This window comes from Gouania willdenowi, chromosome 1 (genome assembly GCF_900634775.1).
Source record: "Gouania willdenowi chromosome 1, fGouWil2.1, whole genome shotgun sequence".
Classification (NCBI taxonomy): Eukaryota; Metazoa; Chordata; class Actinopteri; order Blenniiformes; family Gobiesocidae; genus Gouania; species Gouania willdenowi.
In genome coordinates, this window is record NC_041044.1 from 40829125 (window position 1) to 40852097 (window position 22973).

At 39.8% G+C, this 22973-nt stretch overlaps 1 protein-coding gene across 11 annotated transcripts in view; it reads right to left on the reverse strand.

Annotated features, from left to right (window-relative positions):
* rgs12b (regulator of G protein signaling 12b) overlaps window positions 1–22973 on the reverse strand; it is an 84927-nt gene that overhangs the window by 55072 nt on the left and 6882 nt on the right. For all 11 annotated transcript variants that reach the window (XR_003674514.1, XM_028453790.1, XM_028453806.1 and 8 more), the window contains exons 4-5: window positions 21178–22182; window positions 4700–4819 (exon numbers count right to left, since the gene is read on the reverse strand). Coding sequence is in view for 10 of the 11 variants with exons in the window: in XM_028453790.1 (XP_028309591.1) it covers window positions 4700–4819; window positions 21178–22182 (1125 nt within the window). In the remaining variant the exon portion in view is untranslated. The remainder of the gene's footprint in view (window positions 1–4699; window positions 4820–21177; window positions 22183–22973) is intronic.

A 22973-nucleotide genomic window follows, 5' to 3' on the forward strand; every position in this document is an offset into this window, starting at 1 on the left:
CATACATAGGACATGTAGCCCACAGTGCTCTAGACAGCAGAGATCAATAAAAAGTACAGTGTGAGGAAATAAACAATATTCAACGTTGAGCCATAAAAAGTATCAGTTTGAGTTTTAAGTGCTTCTAATTCACCTCTCAATCCTACTACTAAGATGACATATAACCACATATAATAGATTATGTCTTTATCATTTGTGTTAAAGATTCATTCAATGCTGGAACAGAACATCCTGTTGTTTTTTATTTTGCAAAAATAAATTATAGTCATAAGGGAAATGTACGGAAGAAGATTAGGGCCACTGAGGGGAAAAACAGAACCAGTAGTGGAGATTTTTTTTTTTTTTTAGTTTGTAGTTTGTTTGTTTTTTGGCTTAATTCTAATTTTTTTTGCTAATTTCTTTAAATTAAACTTTTTTTTTTAGTCTTCATTTTTCATTCACTTTTGGTCTTAACTTTTTTTTCTAATCCTGTTTTTTTTAATCCCTTTCCGTAGAAATGTTTCTGTACTTCTTTTAAAAAAAAATTGTTTTTTTTTTTTTTTTTTTTAATTAAAGGAAGAAAAGAAAATTCTAGCATATGCAAAAAAAAAAAAAAAAAAAAAAAAAACTGAAATAAACAAAAAAAAAAGGCCTTTTTTTCTTTCTTTGAAATCTGGTTAAAATATAAAGATATTAAACATTTGCTTGCTAGTTGGCACAACTTTCACATTAGTGACAGACAGGTAAAGAGGATACTTAGTTCAAGGGGACACAGCCGTCGTAAAGCATACTCAGAGCTTGGAGTCCTGGTTGAATTCATTAGCACTCGGGATCCGTGGTAATGAGATCTCGCAAAACTTTTATTTTTATTTTTTCTTCCTTTAAAAAATATACTTTATTTTTTGCATGTCCCTTTAGGGGCTTTGTAAGATAATATTCAAAATGTATACTATTTGTGACATTTTCTCACAATGTAGTGATACTCGCGCTATAATATCTACTGACTCCTTCTTAGAAATTACACGTTTATTTAACATTATGGAGAAAAACACGAGAGTCTAATGAAGTCTTGTTAATTGGTGAATTCTAGGCATAAATCTGTCTACTCTTTCCGCCTTTACACCCACATCCTGTTTCTCCCTTGGATGCCATCCAGGACAGAAAAGATGACAAAAAAAAAGCAAAATGTATTTCTTTAAAGCCCCAGCATGGGATCTGCCCATCTGCTCCTGCAGTGTGCTTCACTCATCACTAAACAGCGGAAGTCATTTAGCGTTCCTCTGATCTGTATCTTGAAGAAAAAGCAACAGTTCTAGTCTGTCCCAGAGACAGCAGGAATGGCCTTAGGGCCTGCCAACCAAAGCACACACAAACAAACACACACACAAGCAGCACGGTGATGATTCTTAGTATTTTTGGCTTGGATAATATAGACGATCTCTCTCTATTAAATATGGAAGTTGTTTTGCAAATTAAATTGTAATTTAAAAAATGTGAACGCAGAAACTGCAAATGGGTAGCACAAGCTTTAACAATGCTTTTTGATCCCAATGGGTTTCCATAGGCTCATAGTGGACAGTTCTCTACCAGGTGTATGGAAAGTTTGTTATCAGTGTTATCAACCATAGTTAAGCTCTATTATTATTATTCTACTCAATGATGGTTTACCAGTGTGTGAGTAGGGGTGAGTATTGGCAAGGATGTTGCAATACGATACGTATCACGATACTTGGGTCATGATACGATATTACTACAATATCGCGATATCGGAATATATTGCAATATTCTACCCAGTTAAAGGTGCAGTCCGCAACTCTCAGATCCCTCTCTCCACCTCCCTCCCGCTGCTCTCTTGTCCTGCCTCCAAACTTTCCAAAGTCCCTCCCTCAGAGGAGCTAACAAGCTAACGTTAGTCAGACAGCAACATCACAGGAATATAACATGCTCTGTTAAAAGCATATTACTGCAGCGCTTCTCTCTCTCTCTCTATGTGCACACACCTCAGCAGCAGCAACAACACAGCGTCACTTACAACAGCCCACACGGAGGCTGCTGTGCGCACATTAACAAACACATGCACTAGAGTTCTAGTGTAACAATTACTCTGATTGGTTCTTTTTGCATTCTGGCAATCTGCCCAAGGCAGCAGGAGCAGCAGGAGGGGCTCAATGAGTCTTTTTGTCACACAGACTACTAGTTTGATGTAAAGCTGTCCTTATATAGTGACAGCTTTACCAAATATAATAAAAAGTCACTTTTATAAGAGTTGCAGACACCTTTAATATCAAAATGAAACGTAGAAATGAAAAATCAAGTTGCTGTATATGTTCATCAGAAGATATTGATCATTCCGAGGACAAATTGAGTCAAAATGATTTACTATTTGTCTGCTTCTGCCACTGTGACTGCCTCTACTACAGAAATGACACAGCATAGTGGCTCTACGGTGCCATCTACTGGAGTGGAGGTGCGGAAGTGGCACAATTTTTAAGGTTTTTATGTAGGAACAGGAGCTGGTCAACATGCCCAGAAGTTAGGCTGCTCCGCAGAGAAGTGACAATGTCTCCAGCAGTAGAAAACACACGTCCATGAAAATGTGAAAAATACAATAAAGAAAAATACTGATTAAATATCAGAAGAACAAAGGGTTGAAGCTAAAGCTTATACACACTTAACCTGTCACAAAAAAACAAAACAAGGCTTTCTAGATAATATTACAACAAAATAATTAGGAAACTAATATGACTATTTTTACAATACACATTGAAAAAAATATTTCTGTTACTGTTTCAGGACCGCCAATAAAGTCCATCTATTCTATTCTACACAACAGTGTGTCAAAACATTTGAAAATTTCTATATATACAGTTTATAATACACATCAAACATATATACTGGTACGTACTGTATATGTACACACATTTAAATACATCATATTTTCTATCACACTATATACCTTTTATTATGTTTATTGAGTAAATATTAAAATATTTTATACCAATACATACATATTATATATTATTGCTGTCCGAGGTAAAATTGTTGCTCTTCTTTCTTATACTTACTAACTATATATGACTTAAAAAGCTTTTTTAAACTGGTTTATGTTGGTGTTTTTGTTGTATTTCATCCTTTAGGCAGTTCCATAATTTAACCAGTGCTATAATTACAGTTATACTCATCCTTTTCACTGTTGTTCTGGCATTCTGTATCTTGAAATGTAGTTTTCCATTTATATTATGCTCCCATTTTCTCTCTAAATATCTTTTCTGTCACTCTTTTGGAAGTTTTTGCATTATGAATAATGGTTGGATGTTGGTACAGTACGTATTTCCCCATATCTCCAATGCATACTCGTACTACTAGTGGCACTTTTTACTTGACTAGTAAAGTGTACTCACTCTAGTAAACCATCATTGAGTACATCTACTAGTAGAGCTTTACTGTAGTTGATATCACTGATCTCGGATTTATGTTTCCATACGGGTGTCAGTGAGAGTTGTTGGAGCGTGTGTTGTTAGTCTGTCAGTGTGTGCGTTAATCTTTTAATTGATGCTTCATAATGCATCCATGGGCATGGAAATATATTAACATATTTCTCCCCTGATTGTGTCATACACAGCAGGCACAAAGCCACAGGCAGTTTTTAATGCCAGTCCTATGACTAGTAAAATTAAAAAAATTGTATTCACTTTTAAAAAAATAAAAAATAAATAAAAAAGAACAAGTAAACCTTTATGCTGCTAATATGGAAACACGAGTGTTTACTTCATAGACAAATTTTAAAACACCTGCCTCGGGATTAAAAGTGAAGCATTTCTAGGAACTTTTTTCCCACATTTTGTTGTAATATCTCAGATCTGATACAATAACTGAGTCACTGTAATGTGCCTATAAATCATAAATACTTAGTAAATCAATAACAATCACATGTTAAACTATAGTAATCGAAAAAATAAATTATTATCTATACTATAATCTAAAGGAGTAAATAATACCTGTCACAATTATTGGTTATGGGTTGAGTCTGCATGCTCTCCTTGTGCATGCATGGTGTTTGTTTGTTTGTTTGTTTGTTTGTTTTTGATGAACAAGAAAGGTTCCAGATCATCAAATGAATGCAAACTGAGCATAGTCATTGATAAATTAAATAAATATCACATTTACTACTGAATTCATCCCATGATATAGTGTAAATAAATGAACAAAAACATTGAAAATTAATATAATACTTGATTGTTATCATTACTGAACCAAACACTTTTTGCCGTTGCTGATTTCTTATTATGAGGCGCTGTCAACTGGAGCTAAATAGACGTACTGTTTGTGGCAAAACTCATGTCTCTCAAGTGACTGCATAACAGGTCAATTCTTGCAGCTAAATTAATATCTGAAAGATGATTTCTACAGCGTATGCAGGCGGAATCCTGTGAGTTCCTTATCGTATCTGTGCAGCACTTTTCTCTGATCAAAAGACACAAACGCGCTCATCTACAAAGGCACACGTGCAAGTCGAGGAATATCTCTCTAATCTTTGGTTAGCATTGGTTCCGTCCAATGACTATGTCTACATTGCCACGGTGATGTGAGATGATGGTCTGACGTGTCATGTGAGGATATATAGTGTGCAGGAGATGCTATTATTAGAGATTTGCTGCTGCACGTGCGGTTACAATGTGACGGGAGCAAAGGGGGAACATCATAACATGGTGGGTCGTACCTCCAGGTCGTCCAGGGAGCGGGCCAGGCTGAGGCGCTTGGAGCGTCCGAAGGAGCGCCTGGCAGACGAGCGCTGGGGCAAAGGATGAAAGCCCATAGCCAGACCACGAAACCGTCCCCCCTGCAGCCAGAAAAACACCATCAGTTTATATGTCATGCATTGAGGATTCTGTACTTAATGTGGGAAAGAAAAGGCAATCAATAAGCACACATCGATGAGTCAGTGGATTTAAACACTGCATACAAATGAAGACGAAATTAATTTGCAGCTTCTTGTCTTTGAGAGGCTGACTTGAATACAAACGCCACCTTTTCTCCTGACATACCTTCACTTCAAAATGAATAAAAAATGAACACCGAAATTGACATTAATCAGAAGGGCGATAGATCACCTTTATTAATTTTTTTAATATTATACGTACAGTATGTAGAGGTACATACTGTACATTAAATTATTTTTCTGCATTTAACCCCTGCAGTGGGCAACCACAGTGTAGCACCCGGGGAGCAGTTAAGGTTAAGGGACTTCATCATCCCACAGTGATGGCCCAGGTATTATAGTCAAGAAATCAGTTTAAAGGTCCAGTATTATGCTATCTTTAACACATCTACATTTGTTCTAAGAAACACAAAAACATAGTATTAGAGGTTTATTTTCCCAAACTCACCTTTTTTCTGGAGTTTTAGCCCTCTGAAAAGTCCATTTCATGACGCTTCTATAAACAGGCTGTTTTGGGGCCTACTTATGCATATTCATGAATGGGCGTGTCTATAGACACGCCCTGCTCTTGTGAAGGAGATCAGTGATCACCAAAGAAATTTTCTTTTGCTATCCACACACTGTTATTATTGTTTTTAGCACATTACAGTAAAACACATGGCGGAGTCAACCAGCTGCTAAGTCACTTTCTTCTCCTGCTCATCTCTATTAACTCATTCCGTGCCAGCCATTTTAAGAATTTCTACCTCCCTCAGTGCCAGCCGTTTTTGAGCATTTTGACTGATTTTAAAGACCCACAGAATATTTTTTACTATGACTATCTGTAAAGGACTTAAAGACTATCCTTTTTTGAAGGTATTGTGTTATTTTATTTGTGCCCCTTTTTTGATTACGACGGGTCTTTTATTTTGGTAAAAACCGGAAGTGACTGTCTCACCTGACAGTATGCAAATTTACATCAGGAAGGAAAACGGTAAAATGGAGTGGAGAAGAGAATAAAGTAATAAAACAAAGTTTTCTGTGAAATAAGCGCCCAGCTGGAATCGGGAACAAGGTATTTCATGTCTTTTAAGTGTTAAATATTGTATTTGTAAACTAGTAATGTTCTAAATGAGTGATATTTGAGTTTTCTTCATTGTAGCCACACAAGCTTGTTAGCACTTAGCATGTTGTATTTATCTGTGTTGTAAGAGCTAACTGTATTGTTATTTATTTGTCTTTTAGCTCTTACGGTGTTTCAAGGAAACATTTATGCTCAAAATAAGGACAAAGGCCGAACATAAATAAAAAACTTTAAAACATCAGTAAGCTTCACCATTGTCTGGCTGGGGTTCGCTACAGTAAGAGCTTGACCCGCACCGATCCTGACTGACTGACGCCATTACGCACGTCTGCGCACGTGCCTGCGTCGTCGCCTACGCCATTGCCGTGGATCGTCGAGCAGCCGGTTTCCACACGGAGCAGCCTAATCTACCTCAGCAGTGCAGCGACGGTCACAATGGATTCAGTGCAATGGTCAAGTACAGCCACGTTTACTGAAATTGATTCAGAACTGTGAGTATTGCCTCAACAAAAAAAAAAAAAGAAAAGAGAGAGAGCTACGGACAACGGTCTTTCGAAATAAGTTCAGTAAAGGACATACTGTTTCTTGAGCTAACAGACATTTAATAGTTTACGTACCTGCTCATTTCAAGTAAAGAAAATACATTGTTGTCTCATCCAAATTCTCTTTTGATAAATGGACCCTTAATTAAGGACTTTTCTCAATTTTTGGATTTTTGTCTCATATACTGTGAGAGTTGTTCTTGTTGTGCTGCTTAGATAGACACTTACCTTTTGAAGTGTATTTACATTCCTGCATCTGTGATTGTTAATTTGTGCTAACATGCTATGTTTATGGTGCTCACTGTAAAGGCTAACCACATCTGCTAAAAGGCTTTTCCAAAAAAAAAAAAAAAAAATAAAAAAAAAAAAAAAAATATATATATATATAAAAGTTAAATAAAAGAAAATAAATGCAATTATAAAAATAAAAAAAATTACATAAATTAGTAAAATTATAATAAAATAAAATACAATTCCTGTTTATAATTTTACAGTCAGCAGACATGACAGAATTAGAGCAGCACATAGCTGAAGTAAATCGGGAAATTGAAGATTTACACAGTGAGCTTCAGGTAGCTACAGATATATCGGAGGGACAACATCTAAAGGCAGCTATTGAGGCAAAGCAACACAGATTAGCTGACCTCCAGGGTCTCCTTCAGAGAGAAAATGAACAAACTGAAGGTCCCAGACGCTCAGAACGCACACGAAATCCTACTGAGAAGATGCGTGAGTTCCAAGAGGAAGAAGCCAAGAAAAGGGAGAAAAGGCTGCAGTCCATGTATGAACAATGGAAGCTCCAGGTGCGTAAAGCAAGAGATCAATTGAAGACATACATGCCAGATGAGCAGCTTTGGGTTCTCATCGATGAACTCAAGAAAGATAAGGGAGACATAATGAACATGTACAGTCAAATTCGAGACCTCATCACACCATCGACTGACATAAGAAGACGAGTCGATACGTGTGAGTCAGTAACCGCAGAAATAATAGGCATTGCCTATGACAGAACAATAGATGAGGTAGGCGAGTTCAATGAGGAAAAGGAAAGACGCCGACTTCATGAACTGCGCTGCCGTGATTATGCAACATCAGTCTACGGATCTGCATCTTCCTTGATGAGCCACAGAACATCTGGCCGCCACTCCATAGCCTCGTCGATTGCAGCCAAGCGTGTAGATGCAGCAGCCGATTTAGCAGCAAAGGAAGCAAATTACATTATGATGTTTGAGGAAGAAAGACAAAGGGAGTCCATACGGGAGTTGGAGGAACAACAACGGAAAGTCATAGAAGCACAAAAGCGTGAGTTAGAGCGACTGCAGGCAGAAAAGGAAGTGCGGGCAGCGCAAGCTAAGCGGAAGGTCTACGAGAAGGAAACGGAACGCGAAGCTGCTAACCTCGCTAATGAAAGGATCGAGGAAACAAAAAACACCCCAAATTTCCACACTGCAGTCCCCATCTCAAATGGCACGACTTCCACTCACACGGACATTTCCTCCCTCGCCCAGGTCCTTCAAGATAATCTAACCTTGAATCGCCTGCCTGTTCCTGAGCCTTTTGTCTTCAATGGTGATTCTATACGATTCATTGAATGGAAGTCATTGTTTACATCGCTCATCGACCAACGGGCAATCACTCCAGCCGAAAAACTGTTCTATCTGAAGAAATACGTTAGTGGCCCAGCACGCCAGGCTCTAGATGGTACCTTCTACCGAAATGACAATGAAGCTTACCAAGATGCCTGGAACAAGCTAAATCGCCGCTTTGGCCAGCCATTCATCATTCAGAGAGCATTCAGACAGAAGCTCACCAATTGGCCAAGGATTCAACCTAAGGATGCAGAAGGACTCAGAAACTTCTCTGACTTTCTCAATGCCTGTCTCGATGCCATGCCTCATGTCAAGGGTCTCGACATATTAAACGACTGTGAAGAGAACCAGAAGCTTGTCCACAAACTGCCAGACTGGGCAGCTTCACGCTGGAATCGTCAAGTCACACACAGTCTGAATGAGAACCAAGAATTCCCCAGTTTCAAGGACTTCGCTAGATTCACGTCTGCTGAAGCTGACATTGCATGCAACCCAATCACGTCCTTTCATGCCCTTCGTCCTTCAGACTCTGACCCTGAAAGGAGAAATCCCAGAGACCCAAAGCGAAACAAGGCCAGTGTTTTCACCACTCAAACAGCTGTAGACAATGTTTGCCTAAGGTCAGATCAAAAAAGGGTTAAGACTTCATGTATTCTTTGCCAAGATAACGGACACTATCTTCACGCGTGCTCCAAGTTTAAAGAGATGTCGTTGATTGATAGACGGAACTACGTAAGGGAAAAGAAACTCTGCTACGGGTGCCTCAAACCTGGCCACAGCGCAAAAGAATGTCGTCATCGTCATGCCTGTGATACCTGCAAAGGGAAGCATCCTACAGCCCTCCATGACCAAAACTATAAAAGGGAATGGTCCTCAGCAGAAACAAGACCAAGTCAAGGTAACACTGCTACATCACTCAGCGTAGCAAGTGAAGGCTCATCCAACACATCGATGGTGATACCAGTGTGGTTGTCTTCTAAAAATAATCCAACTGTAGAGAAACTTGTCTATGCTCTACTTGATACTCAAAGTGATACTACATTCATCGAACAAGAAGTAAGCAATGGTCTAAATGCGGAAAGGTATCCAGTGAAGCTGAAGTTGACTACCATGAGCGGAAAAGACGCAGTTCTTACAAGTGAAAGAGTTTCCGGTCTTTGTGTAAGGGGATACAGTTCAAACATTCAAGTCGACCTTCCTGCTACTTACACGAAAGAATCTATACCTTTGAACCGCGCTCACATCCCTACTTGTGAGACAGCCAAGAAATGGAGTCATCTCGCTGAAATAGTAGATGAAATTCAACCCCTGAAAGACTGTGAAGTAGGTCTCCTCATAGGCTATAATTGCTCCAGAGCGATGGCACCAAAACAAGTAATTCTGGGAGGAGATGAAGAACCCTACGCAGTGCGAACAGATTTGGGATGGAGCATTGTGGGCCGCTCATCACAAAGCCATGACATGCTGACCACAAGTCATCTGTGTCACAGAGTCTCAGTTAAAGAACTACCCCAAGCCACTCCAGCAGATGTTATCCGCATTCTCGAATCAGACTTTAAAGATGGAAGTGAAAGAGACAAAACGGTGTCACAGGATGACATCACATTCCTCAATAAGCTGGATGACGGCATACGAAAAAATGCACAGGGCCACTACGAAATGCCTCTTCCCTTCAAAAGGAGACCAAGCCTGCCGGACAATAGAGACTCAGCCATGATTCGACTCAATCATCTGAAAAGGAAATTGCAACGAGATGAACGGTATAAGAAGCATTACGTCGAGTTCATGGAAGATGTCATCGAAAAGGGCGATGCAGAGCCGATAGAGGATGATGGGAGTGAAGGTGAGAGATGGTACATTCCTCATCATGGTGTATACCATGAAAGGAAGCCTGATAAACTTCGTGTAGTGTTTGACTGCTCAGCCAGATATAAAGGTTCTAGCCTGAATGATCACCTCCTCTCTGGTCCCGACATGTTGAACAACTTGAATGGAGTCCTCATCCGCTTTCGTTTGCATCCTGTTGCATTAATATGTGACATCGAAAAAATGTTCCATCAATTCCATGTGGATGAAGCAGATCGTGATTACCTGCGCTTTCTTTGGTGGAAGCAAGGAGACTTCAATGCAAAGCCCTGCGAGTTTCGCATGAAGGTACATCTGTTTGGTGCAGCTTCCTCTCCTGGATGCGCAAACTATGGGCTAAAACATCTAGCTAAGGAAAATGCTGACATCTATCCCCAAGGCTCACGGTTCATAATGCGTGATTTCTATGTAGACGATGGGCTGACAAGCGTTGAAAGCACTGGAGATGCCATTCAACTTGCCAGGGAAGCTTGTGAACTCTGTGCCATGGGCGGTCTGAGACTACATAAGTTTGTGTCGAACGACAGAGATGTCTTAGAGAGTATCCCACTCTCTGAACGAGCAACCAATGTGAAGGATATGGACCTCGTGTTCGACGATCTGCCACTTGAGAGAGCACTTGGTATTCAATGGGACGTTGAGTCTGACCACTTTCGGCTTAACGTCACCCTCAAAGAACAGCCTGCCACACGCCGAGGCATTCTCTCGAAGGTAGCGTCCCTGTATGATCCTCTCGGATTTGTGGCACCTGTCCTCCTTAAAGCAAAGATCATCCTTCAGGAGATGTGTAGACGTGGTACAGGTTGGGACGATCCTCTCACTGATGAGCTTCTTCCTAAATGGGAACAGTGGAGAAACAATTTAACTCAACTGGATAATGTCGCCATATCCCGCACTTACTCACCTACTAGTTTCGGAACGATCTCAAAAACTGAGCTGCATCACTTCTCGGACGCTAGCACAAAGGGTTATGGACAGTGTTCGTATCTGAGATTACGAAATGAAGAGGGAGATGTTCACTGTGCTTTGGTTGTAGGAAAATCCAGAGTATCACCAACCAAACTCACAACTATTCCAAGATTGGAACTGACAGCGGCGGTAGTTTCCATTAAGATAAGCGATATGCTGAAGGAGGAACTGGGATCTACTGACACTGAGGAGTTCTACTGGACAGATTCTAAAGTGATCCTGGGATATATCAAAAATGAAGCCCGACGATTCCACACCTTTGTGGCCAACCGCGTTCAGAAGATTCATCTCAGTTCAGACCCAAAACAATGGAGATACGTCCCTACGGCTGAGAATCCAGCTGACCACGCTTCTCGAGGCTTGACTCCCAGCGAGCTTCTGACATCTACCTGGTTCACTGGACCCAAGTTTTTATGGGAAAAGGAAATAAATCTGCCAGCGGATGAAATTCCAGAGCTAACGATCGGAGATCCAGAGGTCAGAAGCGCCCTTACACTTAGCACAGGAGCTACAGAGCGAGTAAGTCTGGTTGATCGTTTGTCGAAATTCTCATCCTGGTCGCTGGCTACTCGAGCTATTGCACGCATTCTAAGACGCATCAAGAAGAACCGATCCAACAGCCTTACTACAGTGACGGAACGAGAAGAGGCGGAACACTGCATAATCAAAATTCTGCAGAAAGATGTGTATCAAGACCAGCTGAAGCTGTTGGTCAAAGGAGCCCCCCTACCATGCCACGATTCACTGTACTCTCTTGATGCTTTCCTGGGCAAAGACGGTGTTCTCAGGGTGGGAGGAAGACTGCACAACTCCTCTCTTCCTAACTCTATCAAGCACCCTGCAATCATCCCCAAAGACCATCACGTCACAAAGATGTTGATTGCCCATCACCATAAAAGGATGACACATCAAGGTAAAGGTCTCACCGTCAATGCAATCAGGTCCAGTGGCTACTGGATACCAGGGATAAACCGGGCAGTCGCATCCTACATTCGTCAATGCGTTACCTGCAGACGGCACCGGAAACCAACAGAAGAGCAAAGGATGGCTGATCTGCCCCCTGAACGCGTGGAACCATCGCCCCCCTTCACCTTCTGCGGTATGGACTGCTTCGGCCCATTCTTTACGAAGCAGGGGAGAAAAGAGAACAAGAGGTACGGTCTTCTCTTCACTTGCTTAAGTTCCCGTGCCGTCCATATAGAGATGCTGGAAGATATGACAACGGATGCTCTTATAAATGGCCTGAGATGCTTCATTGCCATACGTGGCGCTGTTCGTCAGATTAAGTCAGATCAAGGGACCAACTTCGTCGGAGCAAAAAACGAACTCAAAGAAGCTCTAAAAGAAGTCGATGCTAACCGACTGGTCGTGTTTCTTGCAGAGAAGCAGTGTGATTTTAAAATGAATGCACCATATTCAAGTCATGTTGGAGGAGTGTGGGAAAGACAGATTAGAACAGTGAGAAACATCCTGAGGTCCACACTTTCCCTATCTTCTGGAAGGCTAAATGATGCTTCGCTACGGGCTTTCCTCTATGAAGCTATGACAATCGTTAACAGCCGCCCACTGACCGTTGACAACCTCAGTGATCCTCATAGTCTTGAGCCACTCACTCCTAACCACCTTCTGACTATGAAATCTGTCAAGGCCTTACCTCCCCCAGGTGAATTCGTCAGAGAAGACATATATGGCAGAAAAAGGTGGCGACATGTTCAATACCTTGCAGAGCAGTTCTGGAGTCGATGGCGAAAGGAGTACCTTGCCAACATCACTCTCAGACAACGTTGGAATGCCCCAAGAAGAAATCTGCAAATCGGAGATATTGTGTTGATAAAGGGGGAAGATGCACACAGAAATGAGTGGAGATTGGGAAGAGTTTCGAAGACTACTACTGACAAGGACGGATTAGTAAGGAGAGTGAAGGTCTGTCTCGGCGACAGGGAGCTTGGCAAGAAAGGGGAGCGTCTCCATAAAGTGTCTGAGGTTGAGCGTCCTGTTCAGAAGTTAGTCCTGCTGCTGGAAATGGACTAAATCTGCTCTCTTCTTTCCTTCCTTTTTATTATTATTTTTATGATGTAGGATACCCCTCCTTACAGATAGTTATTTCAAAATGGTTATTAAGGTTTCTACTTAAGGTGTTCTCCACATGAGTTCTCTGTACCTTTCAAGATGTATGTCATCTTTTGTTTGAAAATCACTCGTTCATAATGCATTCTGAACCATTACATTATTTACTCATGATTGGTGGGAGTGTAAAGGACTTAAAGACTATCCTTTTTTGAAGGTATTGTGTTATTTTATTTGTGCCCCTTTTTTGATTACGACGGGTCTTTTATTTTGGTAAAAACCGGAAGTGACTGTCTCACCTGACAGTATGCAAATTTACATCAGGAAGGAAAACGGTAAAATGGAGTGGAGAAGAGAATAAAGTAATAAAACAAAGTTTTCTGTGAAATAAGCGCCCAGCTGGAATCGGGAACAAGGTATTTCATGTCTTTTAAGTGTTAAATATTGTATTTGTAAACTAGTAATGTTCTAAATGAGTGATATTTGAGTTTTCTTCATTGTAGCCACACAAGCTTGTTAGCACTTAGCATGTTGTATTTATCTGTGTTGTAAGAGCTAACTGTATTGTTATTTATTTGTCTTTTAGCTCTTACGGTGTTTCAAGGAAACATTTATGCTCAAAATAAGGACAAAGGCCGAACATAAATAAAAAACTTTAAAACATCAGTAAGCTTCACCATTGTCTGGCTGGGGTTCGCTACACTATCTGAAATCTGAAAGATTGATGCCTCTACTTTCATCAAAAAAGAAAGAATTTATTTCTGGCTCGTTTTGTTCTTTTGTAATCAGTCGTTGAATAGAGCAAGTTTTACACAAATCTTCAGTTTCAAAGCAAAAAGCTGAGAAAAAAGCCTTTTTTCTAAAAAAAAAACCCTGTTAGTGACTTTAAAGCTAATTTTTTTTTTTTTTGCTTTAGTGACAACTTTGAACAAATAAAATGAAAAGAAAAAAAACACATGTGTAGGTCTGTGACCTACACATTGTTACAAGACTACAAAAACACTGGGGTTTAGTACAGATTAATAAAAGACAGCACATCTATGTCTACATAAAGTATTAAGTGTGATCGTTCATTGTAGAGAAACCTTCTAGTGTTGACACAGCTGTTAGCTGAACGGGCCTGACACCCAGTTACCAAGATGTTGAGTTCAACCATAAATAATAAAATAATGCTGATGTTTATTCGTCAGAGAGAGAGAAAAAAAATATTTTACCTCTAAAAACAGTAAAAGGTGACATAAAACTTTTTAAAGGCACAAAGACAAACACATTTTGAGGTTTTACTGTGAGTTTTCTCTTGCTAAGGGGTTTCTCTTTCCTTTCACCCGACTGTTAAATTCCACATGTTGGATGCAGGCATGTAGTGTCCTGTGAATTTCCCTGCAGCCAAAAGCACTAAAGCCAACCCCTAAACTACAGTGATAATAATATAGAGTAGTGGACATAGCAGCAGCCGTCACTCCAACACTTGATTGTAGATTCTAGACAGAGAGTATAGTTGCTACACCCATTGCTACCTTAAATCTGTGTGGTACATTTTTGTAGCGTCATCAAAGAGCTGCAAAAACCTTCTGAAGAGATATCGATCGACATCACAGCATCAGTCATAGTTTCCCAACGTTTTCTCAACTATATCGGTTATTTCGTCAAAAACTTGTGTCTGTGACATTTCTGCCATTTTTAAGCATTTTTGTGGCTCTCGACGAAAACACCAGAATTAGTTAAAACTGAAGGTCTTGCTAAATCAACATAAGAAACAAAGATTTAGCCTATCCTTGCTAATTCTATCAAGACACTTAATTTATCAGCTTTGGTGCCATCCTTGCATTCTTCCAAGGGATTCCCAATCCCACAATGAAATGCGTGAAATTTTACGTAAGTTCAAGTCACATGACTATTTGTCAACAAACCCAATGAGTCAAAATCAGACTGGTGAGCGGCAATTTCATCCTTAGACATTTTGTTTCACGGGAGAAATACTTTTGATTAAAGCCGGTTTTAGCTTTCACTGATTAATCAACATTGGTCAATAGCCGGACCGATCAGATTATCAATCGTTCTATAATATGTAACTGATGTATTAACCTTTTGGCTGTGTAAATTCTGTGGCTCGTCCCACACACATTGATCACTGACACAGGCTAGAACCATGGGAGGTGGGGCCCAGCGAAGGAGGAGCAACGACGCAGATAAAGCCAGGTGAAGGCAACAGATCTTTCTCTTGGTTGTCTGGACCTCGTGGGGGAAGGATGTCACTGGGCCAGCGCTGTAAAGATAGTATCTCACTCACTCGTAAACTGTATCTGTAATAAATGATGTAAAATCCATTCCTTGACTTCATCTTCATTATAAGTGTAAGATTATAAATGTGTCTCCTCCTCCAACATTCAAGAACCGGACGGGTTTCAGCTGTGGTCGGCAGTGTAGATCCTCTAGGGACTGGACCAGAGCACATGTAAAGAATATAACCCAACAACAGTGTGACCAATTAAAAAGTTCCTGATTTAAATTTAGTCATGTTTTGCTTCTTTGTCTTGAATCGTATTTTGGGTATCAAAAGAAATTGTATGCATGTACAATATACCAGTAATTTTGGTGTTAACCAATGTTATTTCACATAAATATATAAAGCTGATATCAAATGTATCTGTCGATAGCCGATATATCAGTTGATATATCGGCTATTGATATATCAGTTGATATATCGGCTATTGATATATCAGTTGATATATCGGCTATTGGCAGATACATTGGATATTGGCTTTTTAAGACCCATAATAGCTGTAGCGGCACTAAATATTCCATATCGGTCGGGCTCTACCTTTGATTTATTGATCTATGAGGCATGTGGTGTTTAAATTCGAAAAAGAATAATTATTATTCAAGCCTTTCTTCTATATATATATATATATATAAAAAAAAATTAAATATACAATTCTAATTAGTTGTTTTTTTTATTTAATTACTAGAAATTTTAATTTTATTTCCAGGCGATCCCACGTGGGGTCACGACTCCAAGGTTGGAAAATCCTGCTCTGAGGAAACTGCTGCAATTAAAAAAAAAAAAATTTAATTTAATTTTTAATCAAAAAATATGATGTTAATGAGGTTATTACTACTAAACATTTCAGGTGACCCCACATGGAATCATGACCCCAGGGTAGAAAAAACAGGTTTTTTTTAATTGTCCAGTTTAAGCTTAAAGGAACTGCAGTCATTGTCTTTAGCTGTTGTAACTTCAAACTAAAACTCAGTGGAAAGAAGTTCAAAAAGCTCAGCCAATCAAAATGTAGGTTCTAATAAAAACATCATTAAAAAGGCCATTAAGAGTTATCTAAGGCCAAAATTCAGGGATGGGAAATATTCTTTCTTCATCAACTTTCTGTCTGGTTAATCACCTCATATTATTGTGTTAGAAATAAGACGTTCACCAGTTTGTTAATTAGGAATGAATGGATGCAGATCAGCTTCACATAGGGCCAGTCCAACAGGCTTGTTAGGAGCTGGTCTACTTAGCATTTCAATAGGCAATGACCAGTGGTGTTGCTTGGATACTGAGTCAACCATGCAGCAACCATGTGTGTGTATGTGTGTGTGTGTGTGTGTGTGTGTGTGTGTGTGTGTGTGTGTGTGTGTGTGTGTGTGTGTGTGTGTGTGTGTGTGTGTGTGTGTAGGCCTAAATGCTTGATAACAAACATGAAGGCAGGTTGATGAGATCTCCTCTCCTCAGGTTAAAAAAACTAAAATTACAAGAACACACTTGTGCAGCTGATTACAAAAGATGAAGTGTCTACATGACCAAAACAAGCTTGGGTTAAGTGTGTGTGTGTGTGTGTGTGTGCAATTGACAATAAAATAAGAAATCTTAAACTCACAACAGCCACAAAAAAAGCAAACCTCATCCCAAAATAAATCAACACCACAAACTATTTCTGGATAAAATCTACAATCCATCTATCTTTTAATCAATATTACATTAAAATACAGGATATTTACAGGAAAATACTAATATGGGATGATGGTAGGAAAGAGGGGTAAAATGCGGGAGTTTCCCAGCCAAAACAGGATACTTGACAGGTGTGTTCATCCCCTCTTTCTTTTTCTCTTTCTCATGGCCCAACCCAGCGGTCCACCGGCGGCCTGGCCCACCGGGCAAATCTCCGGTGCCCTTGCCTGTTATCATGCATTAAGAATAACGGCACGACTCACGCGAATGCCAACAACCGACACGCTCTGTTCAGAACTCTGTTCCGATTCGTTAAGTGACGTTAAGAATGTCAAGAATGACGGCAAAAATTATATTCGTAAAGTATCATAGTTAGGTGTAAACCCGGCATGAAAGCCCTCTAGTTAGGCCTAGCCCTAGCTAGCTAATAGACATTTCAGTCATTACTGAATAAATTACAATTTAAATGTAGACTAATTTATAATCAATGTCATAAAATCAATCAGGAGGAAATTAGATCCCCAAAATACACAACCTACCATTAACTAAATGTCTACTACAAACACATGACTACTTTGATTTTGAGCTCCACGTAGTTCCGTTGTCGTTTGTTTGCCTCAGTGCTTGGATCCATCATTTCCGTTTCTGGCCTTTTTCTGTAGGTATTCTGTAAAATGATATATTATCGTTCAGCCAGGCTTGGTTGTGACAGCCAAATACTACGCAGGATTCTACAATAAAAATCTGCCAAACTGCAAGATCTCCACCATGTTGTCAGCGGTCAATGGCGGTTGTCAAGCAAAAGCATACCCTCTTAAAATGGTGGCGTGCGTTGCTAGGTCAAGTGCTGATGTCACGCGAAAAGGTTTATTGTGCCGGCTCTGAACATGTCGGACCTTGTTTACATAGTAACGGTTGATGACTGGACAAAAATGACTGTTTGTGGGCGGGGTATTTGCGAAAGGTCAATTGTTGAAACACATGGGGAGTTCAGCGTTCGCATGCTAACACATTAGCTAACACACACGTTTACAACAGTCAACAAAAACCAAGAGGTTTTACACAGAACAAAGGATGCTGGGATGTAAAGCTGAATTTGTGATATTATTGCGATATGTTAAAATGCGATTTTCTAATTGCAAAGGCTGCAATTTCTTCTTTTTCTTTTTTTTTTTTTTTTTAGTAATAATTTATTTTAAGTTCGTTGGGAGTTTGATTTACCTAAAAAACGTCCAATTGGTTTAAACAGCTATTAGTTCTCCTTACTTTTCTTGCACTTTAGTATGTGTGATGTTACTCACTGGATATTAGTAAGCTTTAGTTTATTATTTTTTATATATCTGTTGATTTATTTATTTATAGACTGTCCTGTTAAGTTCAGAGAGTGTTTAAGAAGTGCAGTCCACATGTTTACATGTTTCATGAAACGTGAAGTTAGTTAAATATGTTGAAGAGGTAAAGCCACAGATTTGTTTGCTTTATTGTTGGAATCTGTGAAAAAAAATGATATTTATTTAAACAAATCAGAAATTGTTTGTTATGAAACAGATTGATTTATTGCTTGTGTTCATTAAAAAATACATGACAAGTTGCCCTTGAAATAATAATTGCATATTAAATCAAAATCGCAATATTGAGGGAAAAAAAAAAATCGCAATTAGATTATTTTCCAAAACCATTCAGCCCTAGTGGGATGTGGCAAATTTGACAAACTGGATCAAATATTACAGCTTTGTTACAAAAAAATCTGAAATGCCTTTTTTTCCCCCACACATAAGAGACAAATTAGTGACGTGGCAGGAAGAGCTGTAGTCTATCTTCTAACCACTGAGCTCATTATTCACTGTTTCTGGGAAGTTCACGTGTCTTTCAAATGTATCTTTGTGTATGAGAAGTGATGGAGTTACTGTATGTGTGGTGAAACAGCGCCACCGTGTGGTACATAGACACAACAAGGCCTGCTTTGCTTCAGGCTGGAGAGAGAGCAGTAGGTACAGTAGATGCTTCATTATCCAAGTAAATATTAAGCCCCACAGAGGAAAGACAACTGAACACTGTAAGTAAAGAATTTGAGCGTATTTGCTCAGAATAGCAACACTTTGTACTTTCTTACAAGTTGCTTCCCTGCATTATTTGTGGAGCGATCTTGATGAAACGATGAAATAAAGTGTGAATATAATGCAGTTTAAAAATGGTACAAAATATTGGGGATGTTGGGAAAAAAACGCACGATTCTCAGATCGATTCTAAATGCATCCATATCAATTAAAAAAAAAAATATATACATATATATTAACCTTTATTTAACCAGGAAAGTCTTTTCCACTGCAGGAGACATTGTAACTGCATGTTGACCAGCTTGTGTTTTTTCAATAAAATCTGAAAATAAAGTACTAACTTTCTGCATTTATTTGTTGTTCTAGACATATACCTCAGTTAAGTTGCACTAAAGTCATGTTGCACTAAAGTCAAAGTTGGTTTAAAAGCCACAGGCAGATTGTTTTTATAAGTTGTTGGCACATGGCATGTTAAAGCCATTGAGTGTAAAATATGCCAATAAAATATATTTCATACATAATGTTCTCATGGAGGTGTAGACATTTACAGATTAGTTGTTTATTCAGTCATATATTAAAAAAAATTGCAATAATCACCTAATGCTTTAATATCGGGATATATCGTATCGTGACCCACAGTATGTATCGGGATACGTACATGCCAGGTGATACACACCCCTAGTCATAAGCAGGTCATTGGAGGCGTGTCCACTGTGAAGTCATCACCTTCTCTTCATTTGTTGACCATTTTAAGAATTGACTAGTTATTTAATGTGTAGACTGAAAATGTGTCACTGCTGTTAAATAGTGTATGATTACAACAGAAACAGATTTTTTTTAAATAAAAATTATAATTCTAATTACATCATAATTGTAAATAATTATCATTTATGTGATTACATTTCTAATTGAACCAAACCCTGGTCCATAAGGTGGATTTCTGAACTTTATAAACTGACTATTGTATGAGTAGTTGATTATAAACAATAAATAAATGAATGTCACGGACAAACACTTATGAGTCCAGTATGTATTTAGTTGTGTGGTGTTGCTCTGAGTCACCGTACCAAGGGAAACAGGTGGTTCACAGATGAAGACAGATGTCTGGCTCATGCATAAAACATGATCTGATACTGGAGGAGTGAGGATAAAGAAATAAATAACTTATCAATCTACGGACGCTGAAGCAAAACTGCTGAGATGCTCACTTTGTTTAGTCACGTAGCGGTTGCTCTTATAGAGCAAACAGGTTTTATATGCAGGTTTTATGTGGTTCACCAGCCACATAAAGACAGTTACTAAATCAACTTTACAACAAAAGCTGTAGTTAATTCAGAATGCTGCTGCCCGAGTCATCACAAATACAAAGAAAGTGGATCATATATAACCCCAGTTCTTAAATCCTTTCACTGGTTTCCAGTCAGTCTGAGAATTGACTATAAAATACTGTTACTGGCTTATAAAGTCATAAATGGTACAGGACAAAAATGTATCTCAGAACTTCTGCTCCGTTATGAACCACCAAGAGGTTTCAGGTCGTCTGGGAAAGACCTGCTTTATGTTCCCAGAACAAAAACCAAACATGGAGAAGCAGTGTTTAGTTTTTATGCTCCTCATCTGTGTCCGCTCAAACTCTCAGCTCTTTTTAAATCAAGGTTAAAGACATTTTTATTCAACACTGCTTTTAATTAAACAGTCACGCTATTTCATTTGATATTATCCTGTTTTATTGATTGATATTGTTTTAAAGCTCTACTGTGATGTTTGTTTTGTATAAAGTACCTTGGATTGTCCTGTACATGAAAAGTGCAACAAATAAACTTAACTTAACTTTAAAAGAAAGAGGAAAGTGAAACAAACGCTGAGTCTTTAGGGCAAAGAAAAGGTGTGAACGTATTTGGAGGTCAGAGAGTCAGAGAGTGGAGCTGGGACGGATTTACAACCTCAATAAACTGGACTTGGACACACAAGTCAGAGTGAATTTCCACCACAGGTTTGTGTGATGGGGGATGCTATAGCTGCTTCTCATCTCACGGTCACTTCTGACACAACTCTCCTAAAGCCCACGCACTGGCACAAGGCAAAGCATCTATGAATGCTCCATTGTTGGAGTGAAACTGTTTTCTGAAAATAAAAATGAAGATAAAAAAAATGCCTCACCTTTTTCTCTCCCTCCTTTGAGTTTCCACCTCGTTTCTTCTCTCTTTCACTGCGCTCTGAGCCGGTCCGATCACGCTCTCCTGCTCCAAATAACTTCTTGGCCCACTCATCTTTCTGAGCGATCAGTCGGTGGGTGTGAGGTGGAGCAGGAGGGGGGGGCGGGCCCCCTCCAGGTGGCAGCAGGTGGTCACCTGGGGCCAGCGGGGCCCTGTATCTATCAGCAGGGATCTTATTCATGGGTGGGGGCAGCGTGCTGCAGTTGGCTGATGACCATCCGTCAGTGGACTCTGCGTATGACTCCTGGTCGCTGCTCAGGCCCTGTAGGTGACTGTGGTGCTGCTGACGCCAGTCCCTCAGCACATGCACTGGAAGCCAGCGCTGTGGCTCCGCCCCCACACCCGCTGCCCCTCCTCCTCTCCTCTCTCCTCCTCCTCCCCCTGCAGCTCCTCCTAGTTTCCCTGACGGATAGTGATGTGGGTGAGGTCCTCGCGAGTGCCTGCCATGCACGTCAGGGTGAGGTAAGGGGAGAGGATGAGGGAGGTCAGCCAGGTGGGGGTCGTGACGGTAGTGGCCGTTTCTAAGCTTTGGTGGAGGAGGAGGAGGAAGAGGAGGAGGAGGGGCGTGGGAAGCGGCTGCTCCAAAGGTGGGGCTCCAGGCGTCCTGGGACGAGGGAGGGCTTTCCCAGTGACGGGCCCCTGAGACCAGGTTGTGATTAGGAGGGCCCCCGAGGTCCACCAGGAGGACTCTGTTGCTCTTGTCTTCTGGTAAAAAGTTTCCGATCCCACTGTCACTGTTGCTGCTGGTGCTGTGGTTTTGCTGGGCGTCGTTGTCCGGGTCATGGAAGGCACGAGCGCGGACCCCCTCAATGTTGTCCCCCATGTCCCGGTAGAGGACGGAGACAAACTGGAGGAGCGGTTGAGAGCTGGGGGGGAACTCCAGGCAGCCTCCAGTGTCAGGGTCAGGGGTGCACTCAAAACCAAATCTCTGAGCCACCCCGAGGTGGACCTGGAGAAGAAAAAGAACATATCTAATGATGGGTTTAAACTTATCTGTGATGAGTTTGCATGTTCTCCCTAGGTCTCAGTGAAGTCTAAGATATCATATGACAGTTATTGTATCAAGATGCAGGAAAGAAGTTTTTTTATTCTCTTTAATGTAAAGGAATGTCCAAAATATACAGTATTAGACATTTTTCATGTTTAAATTCTTGTTTTAGTTTCTTATCAAATGACACTTTCCTTCTTTATTACCAATAAAATTTGTTTTTAAAGGCGCTTCAATGATTAATTCAGACATGAGCAATGGCCGCATGCAGCCCCCAGGCAAAATTTGTGTGGTCCCCAAAAGAAAACATGTAAATTGACTGAAACCACACAAAATGAAAAATTGAATAGAAAAACAAACTACAAAAAGACTACAAAAATACCCAAACGAGAACAAAATTGCACAAATTATAGAAAAATGTACAAAATAACACCAGAAACATAAAACAACCACAAAAAAACATAAAACGCCAGATAAATGTACAAAATAACACTAGAAACACAAGAAGAACAATAGACAAAATGAGAGAAGAATTTAATAAATGATACAAAGAACATAGAAAAAAATTACCAAAAAAAAATACACAAAAAGTGTGAATACACAAAATGATACCAAAAACACACACAATTACTCTGAAAAATACATGATGACTACAGAAATACACAAATGACAAAAAAAATACACAAAATGAGAAAAAAGTATTACAAAATCACACCAGAAACACAATAAGAACAACGGACAAAATAAGAGAA